General features: G+C 53.2%; 3 protein-coding genes and 1 long non-coding RNA gene across 14 annotated transcripts; 3 read left to right on the plus strand and 1 right to left on the minus strand.

Moving 5' to 3' along the window:
• The first annotated feature begins 167 nt into the window (after window positions 1-167).
• On the plus strand, window positions 168-4,093 carry cct2 (chaperonin containing TCP1, subunit 2 (beta)). The gene is made up of 16 exons (XM_052055771.1): window positions 168-316; window positions 899-973; window positions 1,049-1,114; window positions 1,246-1,357; window positions 1,439-1,515; window positions 1,603-1,715; window positions 1,831-2,033; window positions 2,152-2,252; window positions 2,325-2,452; window positions 2,606-2,709; window positions 2,782-2,901; window positions 2,983-3,111; window positions 3,287-3,390; window positions 3,527-3,626; window positions 3,807-3,948; window positions 4,029-4,093. The coding sequence occupies exons 1-16, from the start codon at window positions 314-316 to the stop codon at window positions 4,057-4,059; spliced, it is 1,608 nt and encodes a 535-aa protein (XP_051911731.1). The 5' UTR covers window positions 168-313; the 3' UTR covers window positions 4,060-4,093.
• Window positions 4,094-4,570: 477 nt separating this feature from the next.
• On the plus strand, window positions 4,571-6,710 carry nots (nothepsin). Its single transcript, XM_052055772.1, has 9 exons — window positions 4,571-4,651; window positions 4,766-4,946; window positions 5,081-5,198; window positions 5,390-5,508; window positions 5,587-5,786; window positions 5,857-5,985; window positions 6,057-6,201; window positions 6,296-6,394; window positions 6,480-6,710. Exons 1-9 carry the CDS (start codon window positions 4,587-4,589, stop codon window positions 6,654-6,656), a joined length of 1,233 nt encoding a protein of 410 aa, XP_051911732.1. The 5' UTR covers window positions 4,571-4,586; the 3' UTR covers window positions 6,657-6,710.
• Window positions 6,711-10,005: 3,295 nt separating this feature from the next.
• shank3b (SH3 and multiple ankyrin repeat domains 3b) lies at window positions 10,006-24,630 on the plus strand. 11 transcript variants are annotated; one of them, XM_052055714.1, is made up of 29 exons: window positions 10,006-10,151; window positions 10,291-10,372; window positions 10,504-10,592; window positions 12,617-12,828; window positions 14,338-14,833; window positions 15,171-15,242; window positions 15,321-15,429; window positions 15,728-15,879; window positions 15,944-16,073; window positions 16,287-16,324; window positions 16,443-16,559; window positions 16,875-16,952; window positions 17,256-17,322; window positions 17,451-17,673; window positions 17,858-18,036; window positions 18,144-18,257; window positions 18,475-18,550; window positions 18,635-18,717; window positions 18,816-18,940; window positions 19,021-19,153; window positions 19,607-19,687; window positions 19,765-19,782; window positions 20,090-20,220; window positions 20,306-20,399; window positions 20,502-21,047; window positions 21,119-21,403; window positions 21,465-22,569; window positions 22,685-22,711; window positions 22,968-24,630. In XM_052055714.1, exons 5-29 carry the CDS (start codon window positions 14,342-14,344, stop codon window positions 23,560-23,562), a joined length of 5,070 nt encoding a protein of 1,689 aa, XP_051911674.1. In that variant the 5' UTR covers window positions 10,006-10,151; window positions 10,291-10,372; window positions 10,504-10,592; window positions 12,617-12,828; window positions 14,338-14,341; the 3' UTR covers window positions 23,563-24,630. The 11 variants fall into 11 exon arrangements, with proteins under 11 accessions (XP_051911674.1, XP_051911672.1, XP_051911680.1 ...); XM_052055720.1 differs by lacking the exons at window positions 10,006-10,151; window positions 10,504-10,592 and having other exon boundaries at window positions 10,183-10,372; window positions 14,338-14,509; window positions 14,630-14,669; window positions 14,738-14,833; XM_052055712.1 differs by lacking the exon at window positions 10,504-10,592.
• Window positions 24,631-24,683: 53 nt separating this feature from the next.
• Window positions 24,684-25,133, minus strand: LOC127593946 (uncharacterized). Its single transcript, XR_007960558.1, has 2 exons — window positions 24,979-25,133; window positions 24,684-24,936 (listed from the first exon to the last, which is right to left on the minus strand). It is a non-coding gene; the product is annotated as an uncharacterized LOC127593946 (long non-coding RNA).
• Between the last annotated feature and the right edge of the window lie 285 nt (window positions 25,134-25,418).

Raw genomic sequence — 25,418 nt, forward strand, 5'->3', positions numbered from 1 at the left:
TGTTCCCGTAGAAGGTCGGCTGGAAAGAATGTGATCCCAAGTCTCCCCCCCCACCCCCCGTGGAAGCAGCTGTATAACAAAATTAATACGGAAATGTTAAAGGTACATTGTTTAGTTGATCGCTTTTATTGAGTACTGGACAATTATTTAATGCGCCACTTTGGGAAACGTGAATGCAAAAAAAAAAAGGTATTCCACTTCTCGTCTCCGGTGGGCGGCAGCAGAGCGCACTATATTGTCGACTCTTCCGGAAAGGACAAGACGAAGAAGAAGCCCACCCTTTCTCTTGTGGCTACCTTAAAACGCAGACATCATGGTGAGATGAAACTTGTTTTATTCGCTTCTTTAACTTTAAAAGGCACCGAAGCAAACGCAGAGTTTACGTCAAAATCAAGCATACAGACGCGCGCTTCTGGCAGATGATGTCTCCTGAGCAGCTTTGCCTCTCAGAGCCCCGTTAGCTGGCGATGCTAACCGGCGAGCACATGGGCGTTGTTAGCGCGCCTGTGGCTAAGATGATGCGAACCAAGATCTTAGATCTTCAACGTGACCACATTTTTTTTGTTTTCACTGTCCATCAGTTTGCGATAACGAGTGGCATCAGCAGATGTCTTTTATTGTCTGGCTTTCTTAGCGCTTAGCTTGTTAGCATCCTCGGTGAAAGCTTGTCATTCTGTCATTGCTGATGCCAGCGCCTCATCAAGGAATATGACGTAGAAAACGAATTTCGTGTAACGAAAATAATGGACTCTCGAGACGTTTCTGAGATTTAGGTCCTTTTATCGTTCGATGTGGGGGTTTTTTTGTTTTGATTGGATTCCTATGGTCTCTTTTTCTTTTGTGAGTATTGTTGTGAACTGCTTGCAAACAAGATGAACGTCGATGTGTTTTTCCGCAGGCGTCCCTGTCTATGGCCCCGGTGAACATCTTCAGACATGGAGCCGATGAAGAAAAAGCTGAAACTGCTCGTCTGGTGCGTGCGCTTGTACTTTATCCTTTAATTCAGAGTCAATATCAAGCTCATACGAGTCTCTGCTTGTCCCCACAGTCGTCGTTTGTGGGCGCCATTGCCATTGGAGACTTGGTGAAAAGCACCCTGGGACCCAAGGGCATGGTCGGTTATTCATTTCTTTGTTTTATCTTGGCTTGCTGCTGACATATCATGTGAAATGCCATAGATGGGGTAGTAAATCCTGGCATCAAAAACGTATATCGGTGAGCTGCTGCGCATGTTTTGCTTTCCAGGACAAGATCCTGCTGGGCGGCGGCAAAAGCGGCTCTGTGACGGTGACCAACGATGGCGCCACCATCCTCAAGGCCATCGGCGTCGACAACCCTGCCGCCAAAGTTCTGGTTGGTGAGTGAGAACGCCCGGTCGGGGGTGAAGTGCGCGCATCCGCAGGGAGAAGACGCATGCTTTGTTTGTGTGTGTGCGCAGACATGTCAAAGGTTCAGGACGATGAAGTCGGCGACGGAACCACGTCTGTCACCGTTCTGGCGGCCGAGCTTCTGCGGGTAAGAAGCTGAAAAGTTTTGACGTTGTAAATGTGCGGAGGGTCAGATGTAGGGACCCGGACATGCTTCCTGTCATCCCTTTTTCAGGAGGCGGAGCTTCTGATCGCCAAGAAGATCCACCCGCAGACCATCATCTCGGGCTGGAGGAAGTCCACGCAGGTGGCCAGAGACGCGTTGAGGGAGGCGGCTGTGGACCACAGGTGCTCTGCTCCGATTGGCTCTGTAATGTGTACAGCAAAGCCTCGCTGATCGGCGTATCCGGCATCCAAATCCCGCCATTTTCTTTGTGTGGCCACGGACTGCGTGTCTCCACAGCAACGACATGGCCCGCTTCCAAGAGGACCTCCTGAACATTGCGCGCACCACGCTGTCCTCCAAGCTGCTGACTCACCACAAGGATCACTTTTCCCAGCTGGCCGTGGACGCCGTCTTGAGGTTGAAGGGCTCCGGCAACCTGGAGGCCATTCACGTCATCAAGAAGCTCGGCGGCAGCCTCACCGATTCCTACCTGGACGAAGGTGAGCGGGTGCGCCGCGGGGGGCGAAAGCACCTGCATTCTGACACTCGCACGTTTGTTGTCGGGTTTTTTTGGGGGGGGGCGGTGGAACCAATTCATGAATGTGTCGTATTGTTCAGGCTTTCTGCTGGACAAGAAGATCGGCGTGAACCAACCCAAGAGGCTGGAAAACGCCAACATCCTCATCGCCAACACCGGCATGGATACGGACAAGATCAAGGTGGGTGACGGGCGGCCGGTAAGAAGATCTCGAAGACGCGGACGATGACCTCGCCGATTCTCGCCCCCGCAGATCTTTGGTTCCAGGGTGCGCGTGGACTCCACGGCCAAGGTGGCTGAGATTGAACTGGCCGAGAAGGAGAAGATGAAGGAGAAGGTGGAGCGCATCCTCAAGCACGGCATCAACTGCTTCATCAACAGGTCACTCGCCAACGTTGGCCCTCGAACAATCCGTCCTCGCTGCTCGTCTGCTTTTGATCGTCGGTTACGCTACGTGACCATTTGTTGGGGAAAATGAGATCCATGAGACACTGAAGCGATGTCGTCACTCAAGCGTGCGTGTTGACTTGGCAGGCAGCTGATCTACAACTACCCCGAGCAGCTCTTCGCTCAGGCCGGCGTCATGGCCATCGAGCACGCCGACTTTGCCGGCGTGGAGCGCCTGGCCCTCGTCACCGGTACGCGACGCCGCCGTCTCGGAACGCGCATGTCGGCCTTCTCGTAACCGCGATGGGCGCGCTTGCTCGTAGGCGGCGAGATCACGTCTACGTTTGAGCATCCCGAGCTGGTGCAGCTGGGCCATTGCAAGCTGATCGAGGAGGTGATGATCGGCGAGGACATGCTCATCCACTTCTCGGGCGTCGCCATGGGTACGGCCCGCGTGCGCGCACCCACACATAAGGAGTTCTCAAACAGACAAACGCAACTCAAGCAAAATTGTGACTCGGCAGGTGAAGCGTGCACCATCGTGCTGCGTGGAGCCACCCAGCAGATTCTGGACGAGGCGGAACGCTCGCTGCACGACGCCCTGTGCGTGCTGGCGCAGACCGTCAAAGAGCCGCGCACCGTCTATGGCGGAGGTACCCATAAAACAAAAGGGGGGGGAATCACTCGCTTTTTTAAATTATTTTTTTTACACAATAAAGTGTTTTTTGACATTTCTCAAGTGGCCTCCAAACGTTTGAGGATGTGCATGTAAGCAGGATCCTCATCATTTTGTCTTTTGAAATGAAATGTGTCGCGCTGTGTCTCAAGGCTGCTCCGAGATGCTGATGGCCAAGGTGGTGAGCGATTTGGCCAACAAGACGCCGGGGAAGGAGGCGGTGGCCATGGAGTCCTTCGCAAAGGCTTTGAGGATGGTAAAGAGATTTTTTAAAAAAAGCAAAAACAAACTTGTTTGAAGTCCAGTTGTAGAGGCTCTGGCTCAATGAGAACAAATTGGTCAATGAAAAGTGTGTTGCCCCCCCCCCCCCCCCCCCCCCTCCTCCTTGTCAGCTGCCCACCATCATCGCCGACAACGCCGGCTACGACAGCGCCGACCTAGTGGCCCAACTGCGTGCGGCACACCAGGAGAACAAGACCACCTTTGGTTTGAGTGAGTGAGCGCACAGGAACATTCCTAACTTCATCAATCATTTAGTTCTCCGATTAGTCTGCCAAAGTTCTGAGATCTTTTTTTTTTTTTTTGTCCTCACAATATCGCGAGCGTTCTTTCCATCGCCAACGTCCTCATATGGTGCTAGTAAGGACCGAGTGTTTTTTCGATGCCTTGCAGACATGTCCGAGGGCACGGTGGGCGACATGTCGGCTCTGGGCGTGACCGAGTCGTTCCAGGTGAAGCGCCAGGTGCTGCTCAGCGCCTCCGAGGCGGCCGAGATGATCCTAAGGGTGGACAACATCATCAAAGCGGCGCCCAGGTCAGTCGAACGCGCGCGGCGCCGCCGATTGGACGCAAGTGGGAATTGACCGCATTGGCGTCTGTGTTATTTGTGTGCAGGAAGAGAGTTCCTGACCACCATCCTTGTTAGAGGGAGACCAGACCGCCATCTTTATTTATCTGTTGACCTCTCAAAAGAAATGCTTCTCCTTTTCCTGTGGTCGCAGCATCCAATACGAGCCTGATTAATGGCTAGCGTTAGCCACTGAGTAGCGACCCATCTTTTGGATTTTGTTTTGTTCACACGAATAATAAACTAAGGACACATTGGCAAGCGATTTGTTTCGTGGGTTTTCTCTTTCCTTCTTCCCATCTCCATGAGCCCCGTCTGTCATTGACCGGTCACCACTGGCTTTCATTTTCATACATGCTGATCTTAGCTGGTGACCAGTTACTTTGTTGTCAAATTCCCCCCAAAATGTGTTTGTTTGTCGTTATGTCACGCAGCAGCAGGCAGCGTTGCGCTTTTCAAGTCGCAACAATCTGAAATGTCAGTGAGTCAACACCAGTGGTCGTGCACGCGTATTGATCGCGACTCCTTCCAATGTTGGCGACCGGTTACTGATAAGCCGGCTCACATCCACCTGTGATCATCGCGGAGCGGACGCAGCGGACACGATGGACGCCGTCAAGTTTCTGCTCCTTTTTCTGATGAGCTCCTCCGCTTGTCTGGCTCTGCTCAGGTAACAAATCCACCCGCGTTTCAAAATGTTTCTCAATAGACGATTCCGATTTCATTGTGTACAAGTTGGCCAAAAGTTAGCAAAGCTGATCTCGGCCACTTGCGCACTCTGCAGAGTTCCTCTACAACGGGGGCGCTCCATTCGCTCGCAGCTGCGCGCCGACGGCGTGCTGCAAGACTTTCTGCGCGAGCACCGGCCCGACGCCTTCAGCCGCCGCTACGCTCACTGTTACCCCGTCGGGTCGCCCTCGCTGCGCCTGGGCCGCTCCAGCCAGAAGCTCTACAACTTCATGGACGTACGAGCGCACACCTTGTAGTCCGTGCACCGGTTGAACCCGGTCGTAACCCCGAATGATTGACTTGGCCAACGCCTTTGATGTCATTCTTTATTCTGCAAGCCGATGAGATTTGATTGGACTTTTTTTCACAGGCTCAGTACTTTGGTCAGATCAGTCTCGGGACTCCAGCACAGAACTTTTCGGTGGTTTTTGACACGGGGTCAGCGGATCTTTGGGTGCCGTCGTCATACTGCGTCAGCCAGGCCTGTGGTAACACGCGCAACACACACTTGGACGCACACACAGAGACTGGCGCATGCGGCGTCGCAGGCGCACCCGCCGCTTGACCTCCACGTGTGTCTCTTGACTGTGTCGGAGTGGTTTGACCGTGTCCGATGATAAGAGGCCAATCGATAACCTGTTTGTTTGGTTTTTTTTTTGGTCTGGGTGGGCGCTGGCAGCGGTGCACCGCCGTTTCCGAGCGTTCGAGTCTTCCTCGTACCGCCACGACGGCCGAACGTTCGGCATCCATTACGGCTCGGGTCACCTGCTCGGGGTGATGGCCAGAGACACGCTCAAGGTTGGCGCCAGCCCTCGCGAGCGTACGTCCCCGAGGGGCCCGTCACGCCCCGTCACGCCCGTGCGTGTTGCTGCGCAGGTGGGCGAGGTGAGCGTGGCCAACCAGGAGTTCGGCGAGTCGGTGTACGAGCCGGGCTCCACGTTCGTGTTGGCGCGCTTCGACGGCGTGCTGGGCATGGCCTACCCCTCGTTGGCCGAGATCCTGGGCAAGCCCGTCTTCGACAGCGTGATGGCGCGCAACTCCCTCGACCAGCCCGTCTTCTCCTTCTACCTCAGCAGGTGGAAATCTGCGTGAAGCGCCGCGACCGCTGATCGTCCACTGACGTCACCCTTCGTTGGCGTCCCACAGGAAGTCGGGCGGCGGTCGAGAGGCGGACGGCGAGCTCCTGCTGGGCGGCACCGACGAGGCTTTGTACGACGGCCCCATCACGTGGCTTCCCGTCACCGCCAAAGGATACTGGCAGATTCTCATGGACAGGTGGCGCGGACGGCCGCTTTGCGTTTCCGTGGCGTCTCCGTGTCGCTAAGCACTCTTGCCGTGTTTTTCAGCGTGTCTGTCCAAGGCGTCGGCTCGTTCTGTCCTCGCGGCTGCCAGGCCATCGTGGACACGGGCACCTCCCTCATCGCCGGGCCCGCCGCTCACATCCTCGCCCTGCAGGAGCTCATCGGAGCCACGCCCACCGGCATCGGCGAGGTCGGCGCCGCCATCGCGTCGGGTCACGTCGCTAGCTTCTGTGCGACCTCATCATTTCGGCTCGCCTAACCGTCTGCCTTTCTGTGCGCGCCAGTTCTTCATCGACTGCGCCAGGTTATCGAGTTTGCCGCACGTGACGTTCGTTCTGGGCGGGAATGAGTTCACGCTGACGGCCGAACAGTACGTCAGGAAGGTGAGGAAGGTCCCGCCGGTCGGCGAATCGCCGGCCGCCCTCTTGGGCCCCGTCGGTCGACGTCGTGTCTCTTTGTTGCCGCCAGGAGATGCTGGGGGATAAAGAGCTGTGCCTGAGCGGCTTCCAGGCGGTGGACATCGTGTCGCCTCAGGGCCCGCTGTGGATCCTGGGAGACGTCTTCCTCACGGAGTTCTACAGCGTCTTTGACCGAGGGAACGACCGCGTGGGCTTGGCGCACGCTCGCCACCCTGCCAAGAGCTAACTTGATGCAAACGCTCCGATCGGCAGCAATAAAGACAAATGCTCTCAAAGCCTTCTGGTGGTCAACGTGACCAGTTGTTTCTGTGAAAAGGGCTTACTCGTTAGAGCGGGGTTAGAGAACTCCGGTTCCTCGGGAGACATATCCTGCCATGTTTTCCATGTCCCTCTCTACTGATTCAAATCATCTAATTCAGGTCATCAGACCATCAGCTAGCTCTGTCGAGGCCTGCAACCATCATGAACAACCGAAATCAGGTGTGTTGGAGTAGGAAGGGATCGAAAATTGTGAGAGAGCATGTTTTAGTTCACTTGTTTGGATGGCATGGTTTCAGGAGTATCTGACGGTGTGTTTGTGTCAAAATGTTTTGGTGAATTTGAGTGCATCAATTGTCTGAAGTGTGTGAAGTGTGTCACTTCCGTGGCGCAGCGTCACTTCCGGGATGTTTTGGGACTGATCTGAGACTGCGGTGGCTTTCGCGGCAAACTCAATTTTACGGTCCCCTTCGCTCGCCGACAGACAACCCGGAAGCGACAAAAAAGTCCCCTCAAAACGCAAACTTCTGCACGTTGACTTGTGAGTAACGCGACAATATTTTTTTTGTGTTTGTTGGCCAACCACAACCGGAAGCCGTTGGCCAAAAAGTTAACATGCTGGAGTGCTGTTAGCGTAACTGACTAGTAACATTAGCATGAACGACACCAGCTAGTTGTTAGCCACCTCGCCAGCTTTCAAATGTTTGAGGTCTCCGCGTCTTGTATTTTAAATTATGACCTTTAAAACGCAACAGAATGCTTCAGAGACGGTTTATACTTTATATTGGATAAAACTCTATTGTCAAATGTACTGTATGTGTAACATAGAGCACAGATGAAATTTCTTTCCTTCTACATCGTCTAAATAGGCACTGTAAGAAAGGTAGACATTTTATTTGATGTATATATGTTTTTTTAAAAGTATGTCTGAAGATATTTATTTTCCTGGGCTGTTTATTTCCGCCCTTCTTTTGGTTCGTCATTGACTTGAAATCGACTGGCGACCTGTCCATAATGTAACTGTGAGTGATTGCTGTACGACACATTGATGATGATGTCCCTGCGTGCCGTTCCACGCTCAGTGGACATGCCGTCCAACGTGGAGATCAAGGCCAAAGTCAGCCAGCCGCTGCAGTTCGCCAAGATGGTGTCCCAGCTCAGCCAATCTGAAGGCACCGTCATCAGGCAGCACGACACCTTTTTCAACTGTCGCCAAGGACGACTCAAGCTGCGGGACTTCATGGTGCGTCCGCCCGTCCGTGCGGCAGAGAAGCGCCAACGCGCCTTTGTTTTGTTCGTTTGTTGTTTAGGATGGCTCGGGTCAGCTGATTTTCTACGAGCGTCCCGACGCGGATGGACCCAAACTGTCCCGATACTCCATCAGCCCCACCTCGGACCCGACCGGCCTCAAGGTAGAAACACTTTTCCAGTTTGTGTACGTACGTATTTATGCCTGCCATGTGCATGTGTTCAGGCTGTGCTGTCCGAAGCCCTGGGTGTGAAAGGCGAGGTGCGTAAAGAGCGGCGTCTCTTTCTCATTGGTCAAACGCGGGTGCACTTGGACGCAGTGGACGGCCTGGGACACTACATGGAACTTGAGGTCTTGTTTTAGTCATCTAGTCCTCATGGCAATTTATGCTATGTGGGCCGATCATCATTTGAGCCATTTTTTTTTATTTTTTAATTTTTTTTTTTGTCACCAGGTGGTGATGCGCCCGGACCAGATGTTGGAGGACGGGCAGCAGGTGTGTGTGTGTTTTTTCCTCCCTTGTCAGATGCAGAGGAGCTGCTGAAAAGCCCGTCGAATCTCATCCTTTTATGGTGGCAGGTGGCCAAAGGTTTAATGGAAGAGCTGGGCGTGACCAAGGAGAGTTTGGTGACAAGAGCCTATGTTGACTTGCTGCTGGAGGGACACACTGACACGTAAATCACACACACGAAGCCGCGAAACTGAAAAGATTTTTCCAAAAGAATTCAACCGTGCTCATTGGAAAGCATCTCAATTTAAAATTGATCATCCAGCACACTGAGCATGGACCTGATCTTGTATCCTGTATTATTTGTTGCATGATTTTTTGATTATTTCTCATAAATACAGCTGTAGGAAAAAATAGACCAAATAAACACGAGACCTTTTTTGACATATGGCCGTTTTTCATTTTCTGCAAACAAATGCTCAAAATGAAAGGTGTCACGGTGGATTTGCGGTTCGTGTTGTAAGAAGTTTATCGAAAAATAGATTTGAACTTATTTTCATTCTTTCACCTCAAAATAATTGTTCTGTTTCATACCATATAAAATAGTTTAGGAGTGAAAATAACTGCTCTGTTTTGTTCAATCATTTGTTGGTTATTATAATGCCATTTCACATTAGAAAACATTGAAAATAAACTGTTTTACAGACCTTACAAATTTTGCCTCCATCTCATGTCACTCTTCCTTTTAAAACCAAATATTTCTACTCGCATCAGTAATATAGAAACAACAGTTCACCAATAAGAAAACCGAGAAGCAAGCTCCTTTATGTGCAATTAAGATGCCTCTGTGAGAATCAAACGGAGCAAGTGGCCTTAAGTTTCCTCTTTTTTTGTGGCAAAGCGTCGAGTGACATTGTTGTCATGGAAACCCGCGCTTGCCAGTCACGTTCAAGTTAACAAAAAAAAAAGTCACATTTCCGGAGAGCTAATTGCCAAAGAAGACTGGCGGAAAACCTCCAGCAGAGGACGCTGTAACACCGCAGCTGCAAAGACGCCATTGATTAATTTGCTCTACGGTGGTCTATTTTTTTTTGTCTCTCGTAAAGAAACGTTTTTAATAAAGGACTTTTTTTTCCCCTCGGATGTCAGGGACCGTAACTGTCCTTTGGGGCCAGAGCGGATTCTGGCCGTGGCAGCCAAGTTGCTCCAGGCAAATTGACCGATCCAGTCAAGTCAACCGTGTGTGTCTTGTGTCTTATATGCGTCGGCATATATTCTTTCTCCTCCGCGAAGGCTGACTTTGGAGTGACTGTCTTTGTGATTGTGTAGGTTTACAGAATACTGCCCCCAGGTGGCTAGTCAACTGAATTGATGCAAAAAAAATCTTGACATTTACATTACTTTGTTATTTTTGGGGTGTCTGGAACAGCTCAGTGGCTTTTCCATTCATGTCAACGTGGAAAGATAAGTTGAGATTCGAGCGTACGGAACAAATGTATTCCATTGCGGTACTTTTGAATTTTTGAGAGCCGAAATGGTGGCGAGGGAGCGATTTTGAATCGAGTCAGATTTGAATTTATTTGCTTTCCCATCATGCACCAGGTGAGCTTTGATAGGCCAGAGTGGGGCCCCCCCCACCTTCGCTGTCCGGGTGCATCGTCGTCATGGCAACAGGGCCGCTCCTCGACACCCACGCCGATCACCCCGATTCTCTCGCTGTGAAAGCCAGAGAGGGGGAGAAAAAAAAAAAAGCGAGTGAGCGAGAGGTGTGTTTTTAATCCCACGCGTTGGAGTGGGAGATGCGCATGTTCACGCGTGCACGTGCGTGCGTGGGCTGAAGCGACCAAGCAGCCTTCCACTCATCCTGCGTCTTCCTCTCTCCTCTTCATCTTCCCGTCTCTCCAGCTACTCCTCCTCCTCCTCCATCAGCTTCCTCTTCATTTTCCCATCAGTCATCAAGATGGAGAACAAGTCGCTGTTCTGCTGGGTGAGTCGCTGCACAAATGTGTGTGTGTGTGTGTGTGTGTGTGTGTGTGTGTGTGCGTGCGCGCCTGCGATCAGGTCAGCATCACAACAGCTGCTCGTTCATGTGCTCAACTTTTTTGGGGCGTCCTCCAGTTGTCTCCTTCCATTATGCGCTCTCGTGGGCGTGGCCTGTCATCCGCATGGTCGATCACGCCTGTGCGTTTACGCTAAGATCACACCAGGTAAGAGTTGTGTGAACTGAGGAGTTTCTTGAAGGAAGAGTTTGAAGTTTCCTCAGTTCAACTTTTTGTGAGGCGATGGCTTTTTTGTCCCGTGAATGCCCCCATCCTGCTGCGGTGGAGACCTGCGCTTTCCTCCTGGGGCTTCCTTGACTTCTGGCCTCTCCTCTCGCCCCTGTTTTACTTCATCACCTCTTCTCCTTCCTCCCCTCACTTCCTTGACTGCTGTTCTCCATTGTGTCCTCAGTTCTGAGACGTCCCCTTTCTTCACATCCGTTTTCATTTGCCACCTCGCCGCTCCCTTGACTGCTCCTCGACACTTGCTCCCCTCGGATCACCTCCTCGCGTCCAACACGTCTCTTTTCCTCGCCTTTCTTGCCCATTTGTCACCTCCTTGCACCCTTGACTCCTCTTTTCCTTCCCTAATTTCTCCCTCCTTTTCATTCTCGTCGCCTTCCTCACCCACTTGCTCCCTTGACACCTCCTCTCCTTCTCTCACCTCGTTTCCTCAATTCTTTCCGTCCTTCAACACGTCCTTGTTTCCTTGACTCCTCATCTCCTTCCGCACCTCGTTGTTTCTCTTGGCTCCTTTCCTCACCTCCATCTGTCCTTCCTCCTGATCTATCTCTCTATCATCCTCCTTCCTTCCTTCCTTCCCATTTCCTATTTACCTTTCCATTGTCCTCATTTTAACTCTTTTTACTGACCTCCTTGTTTTTCTTGACTCCTCTCCTTTCCTGACCTCCTCCTTCGTTTGAGTCTTCCTTTCTTTTCTCCTTCCTCTTTTTCCAATACTTTGTTTCGTCGCCTCCTCCTCATGCTTTCTCTCCTCGCTTGCATTTTTTAATATTGTTCTCCTTTCTTTTCACCTTCTGTCTTAGCCAGCCCTCACTTTTTTCCTTTTTCCTACTTTTTTTTCCTCCACCATCGCCTCATCATCTTGTGAGTGTGTGTGCGTGCGTGCGCGCGCTTGTTACGTAAGCGTGTCAGTGAGTGTGTAGGCCGCGGTCTATCTGAGAGTTGATCTGGTGCTCATGCTCGGAGGGGGAAAAAAAAGACCACTTCAAGCAGGAAGTGTCTCTCTTTGGCACATCACGTGGTTGTCATGGTAACGTGGAAGTCTTCAGAGACAAGTTTATGTCTTGTGTACACCAGGTTTTTGTGAGAATAACAACAATCCTCCGTGTTTGAGCCGCTAGTGATGTGAGAAACTTGACAAGATAAAGTGTGTGTGTGTGAGACAGAACAGTGGATCTTCTCAACTCCTGCCATTGGTTGCCATGGTAATGGGCAAGGGGAGCTCCATTTCCACTGCATATAGGTGACCACAAGTCGATCAGATTTGGATCAGCATCTGGATTGGATGGTTGTACATCTTGAATGTTTGGCTTGTAGTTCAACTCAACAGTGTCCTAAATTCATCAAGTGTTTATGCAGCGAAGCGCACGCAACCACACGCGTGTGTAAAGAACTGGCAAGTGATCTGGATCAGGATTTGGGTCTCATGGTAAAAAAATTGACAGAAAGCTCACATGATATGGATCAAATGTGTGCGTGTGGTTGCGTGCGCGTCTTATCAGAGTTGTCCAGCTTCTCACCTTTTCCTTCCTCGCGTCCGTTCCTTCGCCCACACAGACAGGAAACAGGAAGTGTGACTCAAAGGAGGTTATTGTGATTTTTGTGGAGAGTGGAGATTCTTTTTGCTTCTGACATGTCCTCTTGTTGGGGCTCTGTCTCCGTAGTGTCGTTGTTTTTTTTAACAATTGCTGATTCTTAGTTGCTTCCATTTCTTTGGTGACATTTCATGACATTTGTGCCAATTCCATCGTGGCAAATTAGCTTTTAGCTACCAAGTTAGCATCAAACCTACTCCTCGCTCGAGAACAAAATGGCTGTCCAGTATTTGTCTTCAAATGGCCGCCACCAACCTGCAGCTTTTGTTTTCTCCTCACACCCTCCCTCCCCCTTTTCCACATCCTGGCACGCCCCCCCCCCCCCCCCCCCCCCATCTTCCTCCCCCTTCCCAGGATGGGCCGACCAGTTCCCACAATAGCGTCTGAAGGTCTCCCCGCCGCCGTCCGCCCGAAACGTCCCCAGCGCCTCCCGGACGTCCAGAACGCAGATCGACCCCGTCCGAGTGGACCGGATTGGAAGCAGATCGGAAGCCTGAAGCAGGAACGCCGTCAGGCTCGGGAACAGATCGTGCTTTGGAAAAGTTGGATGGGAGTGCTGCCAATAGGTAGGAGGCTTTAGGCGACGCAACGGAACAACACACGGGATCAATCTTTGCACTAGCTGGATGCTCCCATTGAGTTGAGGAGCTTTATTCACACGAAAGTGTGTCTTATGCGCCTCCTCCGGGTGCCAAGGAGTGTTAGTTGAGGAGCTTCATGTCTTGCTTTGCCACTGCGCTCAGCAACCTCGGTTCCAAGCGATGACAAAGTGCGCTCAGGAGCATTATTCCGATCACAGATTTGCTTTGCCACCATCTGGCGGCTTTTGGCTGCCAGGGAACTATGTTGACGTGAGTCGATGTGCCTCACCTTGGCATGAGAAGTGCTTTGCCGACATCTTGGTTTAAAAGAACGATGGTGAACTCGGTAGAGGAGCACCTTTCAGGCCAAAGTATCGCGGCCATCTTGTGGCCTCTTGGTCTGGCACCAGTCCAAAAGAAAACGACAAATCTATACTTGTAGTTCTTGGGAGCAGGAAAACATTGGCTCAAAATAATGAAACTTTATCTTAAAAAAAAAAGTCTTTAGGTCTCAAAATTGCCCACTACTCGAAAGCAATGTCTTTATTTCGACAAAAATAAGGGAGCGCCACGCTTGGCTCGCCAAAATCCCCCTCACAATCATCTCGCCGCCATTTGATGATGTCCCAGATGTGTCGGTGCCCGACGGAAAAAGAGCGAGAGTCAGCAGGTAGGATGTACTTTTCGCACGGCAAACTGCGAAAAATGTGTTCGGCTGCGTTGCCGTAGCAACTGCGAGCATGTCGACCACACGCGCGCACAGAGTGACACAGTGAGGTTAGCACAGGATTCCCTGCTATTCCAGTTGCCATGACAACACGTCACTCGCCCCCTCGCCAACTCACTGGGATGCGAGAGGCCGTTCGGTGTGGGGCTTCATCAAGTGACTGGTGGTCTTCGGCAACGGGTAGTAGAGTCTCACAAACAGGAAGTAGAGAAGCGCCGGGATTGTACTTTCATTTGCTCTTGGCAGAGACTGACGGACGCCTAAAGGCAACTTTTGACACGCGACCAAGAAATTGTTCCTCGGAAATGATCGGGCCTTGGATTCTTTTTGGAATTCATTAGGGCGTGCTCGCCTGCGGTCTTGAAAAACAGGAAGTGATGTCACAATCCGCAGTTATTATTACCAATGGCAAATGCGGAGGTCGAATGATGTGTGCAACGTTGAACAGTTGGACTTTCAGAAGGTCAAATGAAGTTCGCCTGGAAAGGTTAAAAAGATGTTGACAATGAAAGCCCACTATCCTGAGTCAAAAAATAAAAAAAGGGGGGGGGGGGTAATCACTGAGTCAGAAACATAAGATGATCGATCGGAAAGCAGTCCTTTCACTCTTCACATGCTGCAAAGCTGTAAGTTTGCAATGCTATGCAAGTGCAAAATCCGCAATGCGATGTGGGCATTATTTTGGTGCGCTTTTTGCTCGCCGTATGACTTTGAACGCGTGCGGCCCGGCTTGGGTGAGTGACCGGGAGCGACTTCCTGTCTTGCAGCCACATGCCTCTGAGTCCGGCTGCTGACGCCAAACATGATCGCCCACGCCAACAGGCGGTTACTAACGGCAACCCGACAGGCTCTCCCGTCGCCCGGGACGACGACGCGGATGACGCGCCCTCTGGAAACAGCATCGTGGTCCGCATCGGCATCCCGGACCTGCAGCAGACGGTAACACACGCGCTAGCTAGCACGCTTCCGGGGCAACCAGGAGGAAGTGCCGGCCGGCCGGGCCAAAGTGAGCAAGTGTGGCATCAAACGTGTCCGTGTGTGCGTCTGTGGCTCTCTCAGAAGTGTTTGCGGCTGGACCCAGAATTACCCGTTTGGACCAGTAAGCAGAGGGTTCTGGTCACCTTGACTCAGTCTCTGTCGGATGTTTTGAACTATGGTCTCTTCCAGCCGGCGTTCAACGGCCGAGCTGGCAAGTTTCTGGACGAGGAGCGACTTTTGAAAGAGTACCCTCTCCCAAACATCACGCCCATTCCATACCTCGAGGTGCGCTTTGACCGCAGATCGTTTCACTCGAGCCAGGCCGTGTTTGGAATCACTCCCTGGCCGTTAAAGTGGAGTCCGGCCTATATATATGGGGACTATACTTTGGTCTTTTTCGTGAACAACAGAGGTTTGGTTCCAAAAACAAATCTGAATTTGGTGAAGTTGCAAAAGTCCAACCGGGAATATGTGCGTTGTTTTTCATTTGAGCGATGAGCGAACGACATCCAAATCCCTAAATCGTGTCTTGGGAATAAGCGACTGATTCCGAACACGCCTCTCAAAATGTTCTGTTTTTTTTTCTTCCCCTGTGCACTAACATTGCGACGATTTCTTCCAGTTTCGTTACAAACGCAGAATTTACACGCAGACTTACGTAGACGACAAGCAGCTGGCCAAGCTGCACACTAAAGTAGGCCACGAACTTCTCACAAAGTTGATGACAGATGAGCCAAAAACCTGCGCTGACCTACTCGTTCGTCCGTCGCAGGCCAATCTGAAGCGATTCATGGAACATGTCCACCAGAAGAACGTGGAGAAGGTTTCCAAATGGCTGGAAAAGGGCCTGGATCCAAACTTCCACGACTCAGACAGCGGCGGTGTGTACACAGTCTTTCAATGTGGCCCACCATCGCAAAATGTTGCCCATACCTCGGGTGACAAAGTTCCATAATGTGCAGAAATGGCCGCCGTGTCTGGTGGTTGTCTTTTCGATGTGACAACCAAGGGATGTTGAAAGAAAAAGAATTTTAAACTTATTAATTTAGTTTGAAATAATCCATCCATCCTCGATTGGCCCCCCCGCCGTACTTTGTTTATTGTGAGCAAGATGTCAAATGGACAATGGACATGCTTTTAATGTGAAAGTACGGCGCCGTGTGCCACTTCCCTCCTCAGAGTGTCCGCTGACTCTGGCGGTCCAATTGGAGGAGAGCTGCGAGCTCATCAAAGTTCTTCGCAGCGGCGGCGCTCACCTGGACTTCCGCACCAGGGACGGAATCACCGCTCTGCATCGGGCCGTCATGTGCCGCAACAGCTCGGCTCTCACCGTAAGAACGTTTGGGCGGCGGCGCCGACCAGCCTCGTCCGTGACTGGCTTCTGGTCCTTTGCAGACCCTGCTGGACCTGGGTGCGTCTCCGGACTACAAAGACAGCAGGGGGCTGACTCCCCTCTATCACTCCGCCATGGTGGGAGGGGCCCCCTACTGCTGCGAGCTGCTACTGCAGGACCACGCCACGCTCGGTACCTCAAATTCCTTCTGACTGAAAGTTTAGACTCTCGAAGTAGGGCTTCTCACTTGGGTTACGCGTTCAAAAGCGGCTTTAGATGCGAATGTTTGGCTTTGGTGAGGGCTTTCAAGGTCAGCTCTCAAGGCTTTCGTGGAACGGAGAAGGAACTGGGGTCGGGAACAGTTTCGGGTCGCTGCTAAAAGGTTTCTGGTTGTCCTGCTTACAGGCATGACCGACGAGAACGGATGGCAGGAAATCCACCAGGTGACAAACGCTCACTCGCCACCCACGCCTGCTCAATCACTTGCTGAAATCATCGCTTCATTTGTATGTACACGTTTAGCACACGTAATCACGCGTGCGTACGTGTGTGCGTGCCTAGGCATGTCGCCATGGGAACGTGCAGCACTTGGAGCACCTGTTGTTTTATGGGGCTGACATGAGCTCCCAGAATGCATCGGGAAACACCGCGCTCCACCTCTGCGCTCTCTACAACCAGGTAGGAGGAGGATGCATGAAAAGTGCTGCGAGGCCTCCCTCTTGTGGCCACGTTTTGAAGCGCATCTCAGAATCTTTTTTTTTTTTAGCATTTATTAAGGTGCCGTTATTTACCTTTTCCTTTCAGTCATGCTAATTGAATTTGAATTTAAAAATCACATTAAAATAAAGCTTTTCAGAATAAAGCTTCAATCTGGTTTAAGAGTAATTCTTCGGCCTGCTAAGCTACTGGATTTTAATGTTGGCGGCACTCGACTTGTATTTTGGGGAGTTTTCAGAAGTCGTGATCACGGCTGTTGTTTGCTGCCTTCTGCAGGACAGCTGTGCCAGAGTGCTGCTGTTCCGAGGAGCCAACAAGGATATCAAGAACTACAACAACCAGACTGCCTTTCAGGTCACAACTACAAATGCCTCACTTCATTTGAGGAGACAAATACGCTAGTGACTAGGCACAAACACAACAAGGAATTGAAGTGGCCAAAACTACTCAATTAATACAATAGGAAAAAAATGGAAAGTTATTTTATTTTTGTCAGGAAATGATTCACTTCCGTTCATTTCAATGGGAAAAGACATGTTGAGGTGGGAAACGCTGCGCTTGTGATTGTAACTTTTTTTAAAGGGACAATTCGACTTGACCTCAAAAGGTCTGAAGGCCAATGTACCATCTAACCAAGATGGATGTCTGTCTGTGTAGGTCGCCATCATCGCCGGGAACTTCGATTTGGCCGAAATCATCAAGATCCACAAAAGTTCTGACGTCGGTGAGTGCCGCGCCTCAGAATATTATCGGACCTGACAGCTCGATAGCTACTCTACTTTATTCATCCACTCACAAGGGAAATTGAGGTTACGAATGAGTGCTGAGGCTCTCTGTTTGTGCGTGCGCAAGCAGTTCCCTTCCGAGAATCTCCATCGTACACCAAGCGGCGCCGACTGGGAGCCATCAGGTCCCCGGCCGGAAACGGCCTGTCGTCGCCGCGCTCTCTGATTCGCTCGGTGAGCGACAACGCCCTGGAAAGCCCCGCCTCCTCCCCTGGACCGTCCCTACAAAGCCTGGAAACGCACCTCGACGCGCACACGCACTCGCTACGACGACATACGCGCCGCCTCAGGTGAGCGTGCCCGCGGCCCGCAACACGGCCGCCAAGAAATGGATGAATGAAGACGTCAAAACGTTATTTCGTTAGTAGATTTTCAAATATGCAAGATTTGGCATGCGCACGTCACAGTATTGAAAGTTATTCTCCAAAAACCCAACGTGTGACAAAACGCGCATCCGGTACATGTGATCTTCAGTCCGAGTGGCGGCGGAGGTCACGTGGAGAGCAGCCCCCCGTCGTCGCCCCCCGCCACCCCGCAGTTGAGGAAGAAGCGGCTGTACAGCGCCGTGCCGGGGCGCACCTTCATCGCCACGCGCTCCCACGTGCCCCAGGGCTCCGGAGAGATCCAGCTGCACCGCGGCGAGAGGGTGAAAGGTGACGAGACCGGCAAAGTTTGGGCGTCCATGGGAGACTTTGTTTGGTTGGGTTTTTTTTTCTTTTCCCCAGGACAAAAACTCATCATCTTGGTTTTGCATCTCCAGTTCTGTCCATTGGTGAAGGTGGATTCTGGGAAGGCAACGTGAAAGGAAGAACAGGCTGGTTTCCTGCCGACTGCGTTGAAGAAGTTCAGATGAGGCAGTATGACCCCAGGCTTGGTAAGCAATTTCAACATGTCACGTCCAATCCGATCCAAATTCCCCTTTTCGGACAATTTTACCTCCCATTTTTAAACCTATCACGCTGTCGCCCGCCGATTAAAATGTTGACTCGCACCCGAACCGCTTTGCGGCCCTGTTGTTAGTGGAAGCTGGGCGCAAGGCATGGAAGAAAGACAAAAAGTCAATTGGAATGAGAATTGAGAATGCATTTCAGAGACGAGGGAGGACCGCACCAAGAGGCTCTTCAGACATTACACGGTGGGCTCGTACGACAACTACACCTCTTACAGGTGACTTGTGCACCTCACAAAAGTCGCCCACAAGTGCTTTTATCGATGAATCGCTGCTAAAGACTCCCATCGCGTTGTCGTCAGCGACTACGTGATTGAGGAGAAGATGGCCGTGCTGCAGAAGAGAGAGAGCGAAGGATTTGGCTTTGTCCTGCGGGGAGCCAAAGGTAAGGGGGGGGCGCTCTCAGAATTAGGGACTGTCGGTAATGTGAACGCTCAGTGGGGCGCTCCTCACGGAAAGAATCTGGCTTTGTGCCGTTGCAAGCCGAGACTCCCATCGAGGAGTTTGCCCCCACGCCGGCGTTCCCCGCCCTGCAGTACCTGGAGTCTGTGGACCAGGGTGGCGTGGCCTGGAGAGCCGGTCTACGGACTGGAGACTTCCTCATTGAGGTTAGATGGTTCCCTTTTTTGGTTGGGTACAGCCGCGAGTGGCCAAGATTCTATATCGTCATCGATATTGCTGCGTGCAGGTGAACGGCGCAGATGTGGTGAAGGTCGGCCATCGCCAGGTGGTGGCGCTCATCCGTCAGGGCGGCAGCCGCCTGCTCATGAAGGTCGTATCCGTTTCCCGCAAATCCGACACCAACCTGCTCAGAAAGAAAGGTTTGCAGTGACACAAGAATATGAGGACACAAGTGCGCTAGTGCACAAGGATGCTATCTATGGTGATTTGAGGGATTCTCGGACACACGGAGGCGACAGATACAAGTAGAATAGTATACGAGGATCTAAGTGAACCCGAGACACAAGTAGACGACATGCACTCGAGCACAAGTTTGTCAGGGACACGTGAATGCTAGGACAGAAGCACACTGGACACAAGATTTGTAAACTACACGATTATTAGGACACGAGTTAACAAGGTACACTCAGACTGAAGGACAGAAGTCGACGTGAGGACGCGAGTACTGCACACGAACGAGTGCGCTGTGTCTGAAGACACAAATAGACAAGTGCAGCGGGTCACAAAAATGCTCGGACCGCAAGTCCACCAGTGTCGACTGGACTGCTGCTTTCTCACCGAGTGCTGGCATCTGATTGGTTTTCCTCTCTCAGCCCCTCCCCCTCCCAAGCGAGCCCCCAGTACTTCGTTGACTCTTCGATCCAAGTCCATGACCGCTGACCTGGAGGAGATAGGTAAAGCACAAACGTGCGCGGGCGCACACACCAAGTCAATGTGTAAGAGGAGTTGTTGACTTATTTCCTTTGTGCAGCCAGGAGGAGGCGTTTTGGTGAGTCATGTAATCATCCAGGTCACACTGCGCGACCTTTTAGACTTACCGAACGTTCGCCAAAGTGCTTCTGTTGTGTGTGGGATGAAAGATGTCTGTCTGTTCGTGAGATTACGGTCGCTTTTTGGAAAAATAGTCACAAGTGGAGTCTGAAAAATCTTTAAGCACTCACGTTGCTTTTGTAATTGAGGTTTTCTCTGCATGCAGCCATGTTGCTAATGCAAAACAAGTCACATCAGAAGTGTGTGGGGGGGCGGGATAGAATGAGGCAAAAAAAAAAGTGTTCTGACAAAACGCCGGCCTGCAGAGAAACTGGATGACATGTTGGCGGGGAACGCACAGGAAGTTGTTCTGCGGTCCCGGCCCGCCGATGACTTCCGGGCGGCCACGGTGAAGCAGCGGCCCACCAGCCGCAGAATCACTCAGGCTGAGATTAATGTAAGATTCTGGAGAAACGCTAACAAAATGCACAGCGCCGTGCTCGTCACACTTGACTGTTATGTGTGTTGGCGTTTGCTCGTAGTCGTTGTTTGAGCGCCAAGGTCTGGTCCCGCCTTCCGGTCCGGAGAAGAGCACCATGGCGCTGCCCCGAGGAATGTCCAGAACCAAAAGTTTTGGTGAGTCTTAGCCTCGCTGTTACATGGCAGCGGGGCAGAGCGGTTTGCTCGCATGATATCGTAGCCCGAGACTGACCAAATGCTGACGTGTCCACCGTCCAGGCACCCCCGAGGACGACCGCATCTCCGCTCTGATCCACGAAAGTCGCTTTCCTCGCAGCTCCTCTCTGACCGACAGCTTCATCCCGCCGCCTCCCCAGACGGCGCCGCCTCCGCCTCCATCCCCGCTCTTCCTCCTGGACTCGGGGCCGCCCCCCTCCTTCCTGCCGCCTCCTCCCCCCGCCCGAGGGGAGGGCCTGACCCGGTCCAGCTTCAAACCGGGAGCCGAGCCCAGGCTGCAGGAGCTCTCGGACACGCCGTCCAGGAGCCACGCCGAGCGCCAGAGGAAGGCCCGCTCCATGATCATCCTGCAGGATACCGCGCCTCAGCTGCAGCCCGAGTTGCACGCCGCCGCCGCCATGCACGTGTCCCCCTCGCACACTTCCACGCTGTCTCTCCACACCGCCGCCCTCGGACACTCGCCGTTGTCGCGCCGCAGAGGACGGCCCATCGAAAATCCATACGCCAACGTGGGACAGCAGGCCGCCCCGGCCAAACCGCAAAGGAGGAAGTCACCTCTGCTCAAACAACTTCCCGTGGAGGAGCAAGGTAGGTTGTTGTTGCCGCCCTGGTTCGAGACCCGAGGCGAGGTTTCCGTCACCTCCGTGTCTTGTGCACAGGGCTCAAAGACCAGGACTCAAAGTCGGAGGCCAGCGCCCCGTGCAGCCCCAGCAGGGCGGAGCTCTACCAGCAGCAGGTTCTGTCGGAGCGCGCTCGCGTCCACGGCCGCCGCTCCTCCCTCTTCCTATCCGTAGAGGGCGCCGTCTCCGACAACCAGGCGCCTCCTCTCCTGACCCAGAGTCACTCCATGGACGACCTGGGCGAGCTTCCGCCACCCGCGCCCGTCCTTTCGCCCTCGCCGACCCCGCACACGTTCCTGCACCCGCTGACCGGCAAGCCTCTGGGTAAGACTTTTGATGACACGGGTCATTTGGAGCACAATCAAACAGGTCTCCCCCTCCTCAGATCCTTCGTCTCCACTCGCCCTGGCTCTGGCCGCACGGGAACGAGCGCTCACCGCCCGCACGCCGAGCCCCGAGCCGCGACCCAAACACGCCTCGGCCTCCGCCACCCCTCTCCCCACCCCGGCCGCCAGCCCGGAGGGCCGCCATAAGCGCAGCCCGGTGCCCACCCCGCAGAGCAGCCCCGAACCCCGCTCCAAGCGCACCACCCCGCAGACCAGCCCTGAGCAGCGAAGCAAGCGGACCACCCCTCAGAGCAGCCCCGAGCTGCGCCACAAGCGCGCGGCTCCGCCTCTCTTCCCCGACGGGCAGGTGGAGCGTCCCGAGGCGGAGGGCGGAGTGACCTCGCCCGCCGGGCCGTCGCCTGAACGCTGGAGACCCGTCCCGCTGGCGAACCTGGCCAACGAGAGCCACCCGGCTTTGATTGACAGGCGGAGAAGCCTGACCGTCGGGAGCTCGGAGGAAGAGGGCGGTGCCTATACGGTGACCCTCCCGCCCGCGCTGTTGTCATCCAGCGACGAGGAGACGAGAGAGGAGCTCCGCCGGATCGGCCTGGTGACACCGCCCCCCGGTTTCGCCGCCCCACCCTCCCCCCTCGCCGTAACCCCGCGGCGGAGCGGCGAGGGCGATGCGGGCCAGGACGACGACGAGGAGCCTCGTGACGGCTCGCTGCCTCCCTCCATCAGCTTGGCGTCGCCGCCCGCACCGCCTTCCCCCTCCTCGCCGCCCGCCGGCCACCCCTCCTTGGCTCTCAAACCCCGCCTGCGCTCACCCATCGGCCGTGGCCGCTCGGCCCTCAGGGACCCCCTGCTCAAGCAGTCGTCCGACAGCGAGCTGCTCCCGTCCTCGCCCGCCTCCCCGGCGGCCACCCGCCAGCCGCGCTACCTCTTCCAGCGCCGCTCCAAGCTGTGGGGGGGCGGCGAAGAGGAGGGCCGTCCCGCCGCACTGGGCGGCCAAGGGTCCGGCTCGGCCCTGGAGTTGAGCGGCAGGGCGGAGTCGGGCCTGGACCTTGCCAACAGGCTCCACCTCCTCAACAAAGATAGCCACTCCCTGGGGGAGGAGCCAAGCCCTCTCGACCCCGGTCGCAGGTCCCCAGTGGGCGGGGCCAGGTACGTGAGCTGCGTGTGTCCATTCTGTCCATGTACGCATGTTTGCGCCAACCAGGGTCTAGCTCGAGGCGTGTATGTGTGCGCTGTAACAGAAGTGCGGTTTGTGTTTTTGCAGATGTGTGGAGAGTGGAGAGAGCAAATCGTAGGTTTTTATCTCTGGTAAACAATTCTTGTTTTTGCTCTACCACACTAACCGTTGCTAACCACTACTCCACCGTGTATCCAACCTTTGCGTCGCTTCACAAAGCTAACCGACCGTCGCGACGTTTTTCAACCAGTGTGCCAAAGCTCCTTTATGGGATGATCCTCTTGTTGTTGGACCCGACTTTCCCGCCTTACCCGCAGCAATCGCATTCAAGTTGTCGGGCGAACATGCTAACACCCGCTCGATGTCGCAGGTTGTTCTCCAGTCTGGGCGAGCTGCACACCATTTCCCAGCGCGGGTACGGCACCACCTACACGGTCCGCCCGGGAAGTCGCTACCCCGTCACCCGCCGCAGCCCCTCCCCGTCGCCCTCCCCCTCCGACAGGCCGGCGGGCCCGGGCTCCTCCCCCTCGCCCTGCTCGGAGCGCCCGGACCTGAGCTCGGGCCGCGGTCTGACCATCCTCAAGTCGTCCAGCCTCAGCCTGCCGTCGGAACCCAAGGAGGTCCGCTTCGTCATGCGCAGCGCCAGCGCCCGAACCCGCTCCCGCTCGCCTTCGCCCTCGCCGCACGCCTCCCCGTGCCCGTCGCCCGTCCTCAGCGGCCCCCTGCTGGCGCTCAGGCCCTGGAGGCAGCGCCCGCTCAGCTTGTGGAACAAGTACGACGTGGGCGACTGGTTGGAGAGCGTGGGGCTGGCCGAGCATCGCCAGCGCTTCCAGGAGCACGAGATCGAAGGCTCGCACCTTCCCGCCCTCACCAAGGACGACTACGTGGAGCTGGGCGTCACCCGGCTGGGCCACCGCATCAACATCGAGCGGGCCCTCAGGCAACTGCTGGACGCCGCCACTTGACCGCCGTCGCCGCCATAGGTCTCCTCTCTATTGCTTTTCTCCACTCAGCTCTTTGATCGCCGCGGGGCTTTCAAATCCTTTCCACCGCGACCCGTCAAGACGTGACCGCTTGTCTTGATTGACGGTCGCCATTGACTGAAAATGCCTAACGGTCGACTCCATTCGTAACGTCATCCATCTCCTCTGTCCGTCATGTCCGTCCCATCGTGTCCGTCGACCGGTTCTCATCGACTGGACAAGAAAACGTAAGTCAACTCGTCCACCTAGTTGATATTTGCAAGCCCCGATGCTAAGGTGTTAGCTTTGCCGAGACTGTGTTGGCGATCAGAGAGCTGATGTGATCTTTTTTTTTTTCCTTCCAATTATTAGTATATGTACTGAACAATATGAGTCTTGATTTTAAATATTTCTGAATATAATGGCCTGGATGCACGCAGCGCATTTTGGCCTCGGGTGTCAGGTGGCACGTTAAAGTCCCTGTCAAGTGAAAATATCTGACGCACCACAGAAAAAGAATGGTGTCCACCATCCCGCTAGATTAGAACGCTTCGTAAAGTGAGCATTCAAAATGGCGACAAATCAAGCCCTCGTCGCCTGTCTTAAATGCGCGATCTTTATCCCGCGGGCCTTTTTCTCTCTGCAACGACGGGGCACTCGAAAGCACGTCGGCTTTGTCTCCATGATGTGCGCACACTCGTGGCGAACAGCGAAGGACTCTCAAGCTGTTAGGTTGGATTCACTTGAGAGGGTTTTTAATCAGATGCCAGCCGACCTTGAAACCGGAAGCGCCTTGCAGTCGGTGCGTGAGGTTAATTTCCCTCATTTAAAGTTTATAAGCAACGATATGCTCGTGTTGACTTTATCCTCGTTTCACTTTGGGTTTTACAGTGAGTTGAATGCCCTCAGAGTTATTGATTGTCCAACAGTGCGTGTGCGCGTGTGTGTGTGTGGTACGTGTTGACTGGACATGGTGCTACATTGTTGGAAGCCATTTGTACAGAAAGTAACTTCATCATCCTTGAATCAATTGAAGCAAATCCATCAACCCAAACCCAAAAGACGAAAAACAATCAAGCAATTCGTGCATCAAGGTCGTTTGAGGACTTTCCACTATGCCATGATTTTTACCTTCCTCCATATGTGGAATTTTCTGAAACAACTTTTTCTTGCATGCGAGTTGCGCTAGTGAGAAGGACCCCTACGGTGCATTCTGAAGGTTTGGAACGCACACTAGAACATCCGAAACGTATTCACAAGCAAGTAGAATAGTTGAAACAAATGATCATTTCCGTATTCAGTGACTTAAAGCCCACACGGACGCACCGGCTCGCTGACATCTTGGAGTGTCGGTCACCGTTAGCAAACGGGACTGGGCTGACGTGCTCAAGGGCGCTAAGCTCATGTAAACATTAGGACATGGACTCGAAAGAGAAAATGTAGCTGAATAGGTTTTCCTAATTCATGAATAAGCAATAGACTGCTGCTGGTGATGAAGTCCTCATGTATCATCAAATGGTGACACGCATTAATTGAGTGATTGATTGGCTTTGTTGTTTCTTTGTGCTCTTTTCTTTCTTCGACACACACACATGCATACCAAACATGTCACGTTTCTAATAAAGGCTCATTTACTACTACGAGGCTCCCCAGGCACTGCTTTGGATACACTGATCTGTTCTTGGCACACACACAGGCACAAGTTCAGGTTGAATTCCTGGAAAAATAAAAACCGCATGAGGAGAAGTCGTTAAAGCTGACCCGTGAGTGAATGATTGTTGACCATTTTCCCAAAGCAAAAAGTTGGGGAACTCTGGTTGCTCGAGAGCCGTCTCCTGCTCCCCGTGTTCATCTCTGCG

Source organism: Hippocampus zosterae, chromosome 21 (assembly GCF_025434085.1).
Source record: "Hippocampus zosterae strain Florida chromosome 21, ASM2543408v3, whole genome shotgun sequence".
Classification (NCBI taxonomy): Eukaryota; Metazoa; Chordata; class Actinopteri; order Syngnathiformes; family Syngnathidae; genus Hippocampus; species Hippocampus zosterae.

What these genes read in the sequence shown, in the direction of transcription:
- cct2 (XM_052055771.1), top strand. An exon ending in TGCCGCCAAAGTTCTGGTTG is followed by an intron (nt 1,358 to 1,438) that starts GTGAGTGAGAAC and finishes GTGTGTGCGCAG; the next exon opens with ACATGTCAAAGGTTCAGGAC. An exon ending in GCGCCTGGCCCTCGTCACCG is followed by an intron (nt 2,710 to 2,781) that starts GTACGCGACGCC and finishes GCTTGCTCGTAG; the next exon opens with GCGGCGAGATCACGTCTACG.
- shank3b (XM_052055714.1), top strand. Translation starts at nt 14,342, where the DNA reads ATGCCTCTGAGTCCGGCTGCTGACGCCAAACATGATCGCCCACGCCAA. An exon ending in CCACGACTCAGACAGCGGCG is followed by an intron (nt 15,430 to 15,727) that starts GTGTGTACACAG and finishes TTCCCTCCTCAG; the next exon opens with AGTGTCCGCTGACTCTGGCG. An exon ending in GATGGCAGGAAATCCACCAG is followed by an intron (nt 16,325 to 16,442) that starts GTGACAAACGCT and finishes GTGCGTGCCTAG; the next exon opens with GCATGTCGCCATGGGAACGT.
- nots (XM_052055772.1), top strand. Translation starts at nt 4,587, where the DNA reads ATGGACGCCGTCAAGTTTCTGCTCCTTTTTCTGATGAGCTCCTCCGCT. An exon ending in CTGCGTCAGCCAGGCCTGTG is followed by an intron (nt 5,199 to 5,389) that starts GTAACACGCGCA and finishes GGGCGCTGGCAG; the next exon opens with CGGTGCACCGCCGTTTCCGA. An exon ending in TGGCAGATTCTCATGGACAG is followed by an intron (nt 5,986 to 6,056) that starts GTGGCGCGGACG and finishes CGTGTTTTTCAG; the next exon opens with CGTGTCTGTCCAAGGCGTCG.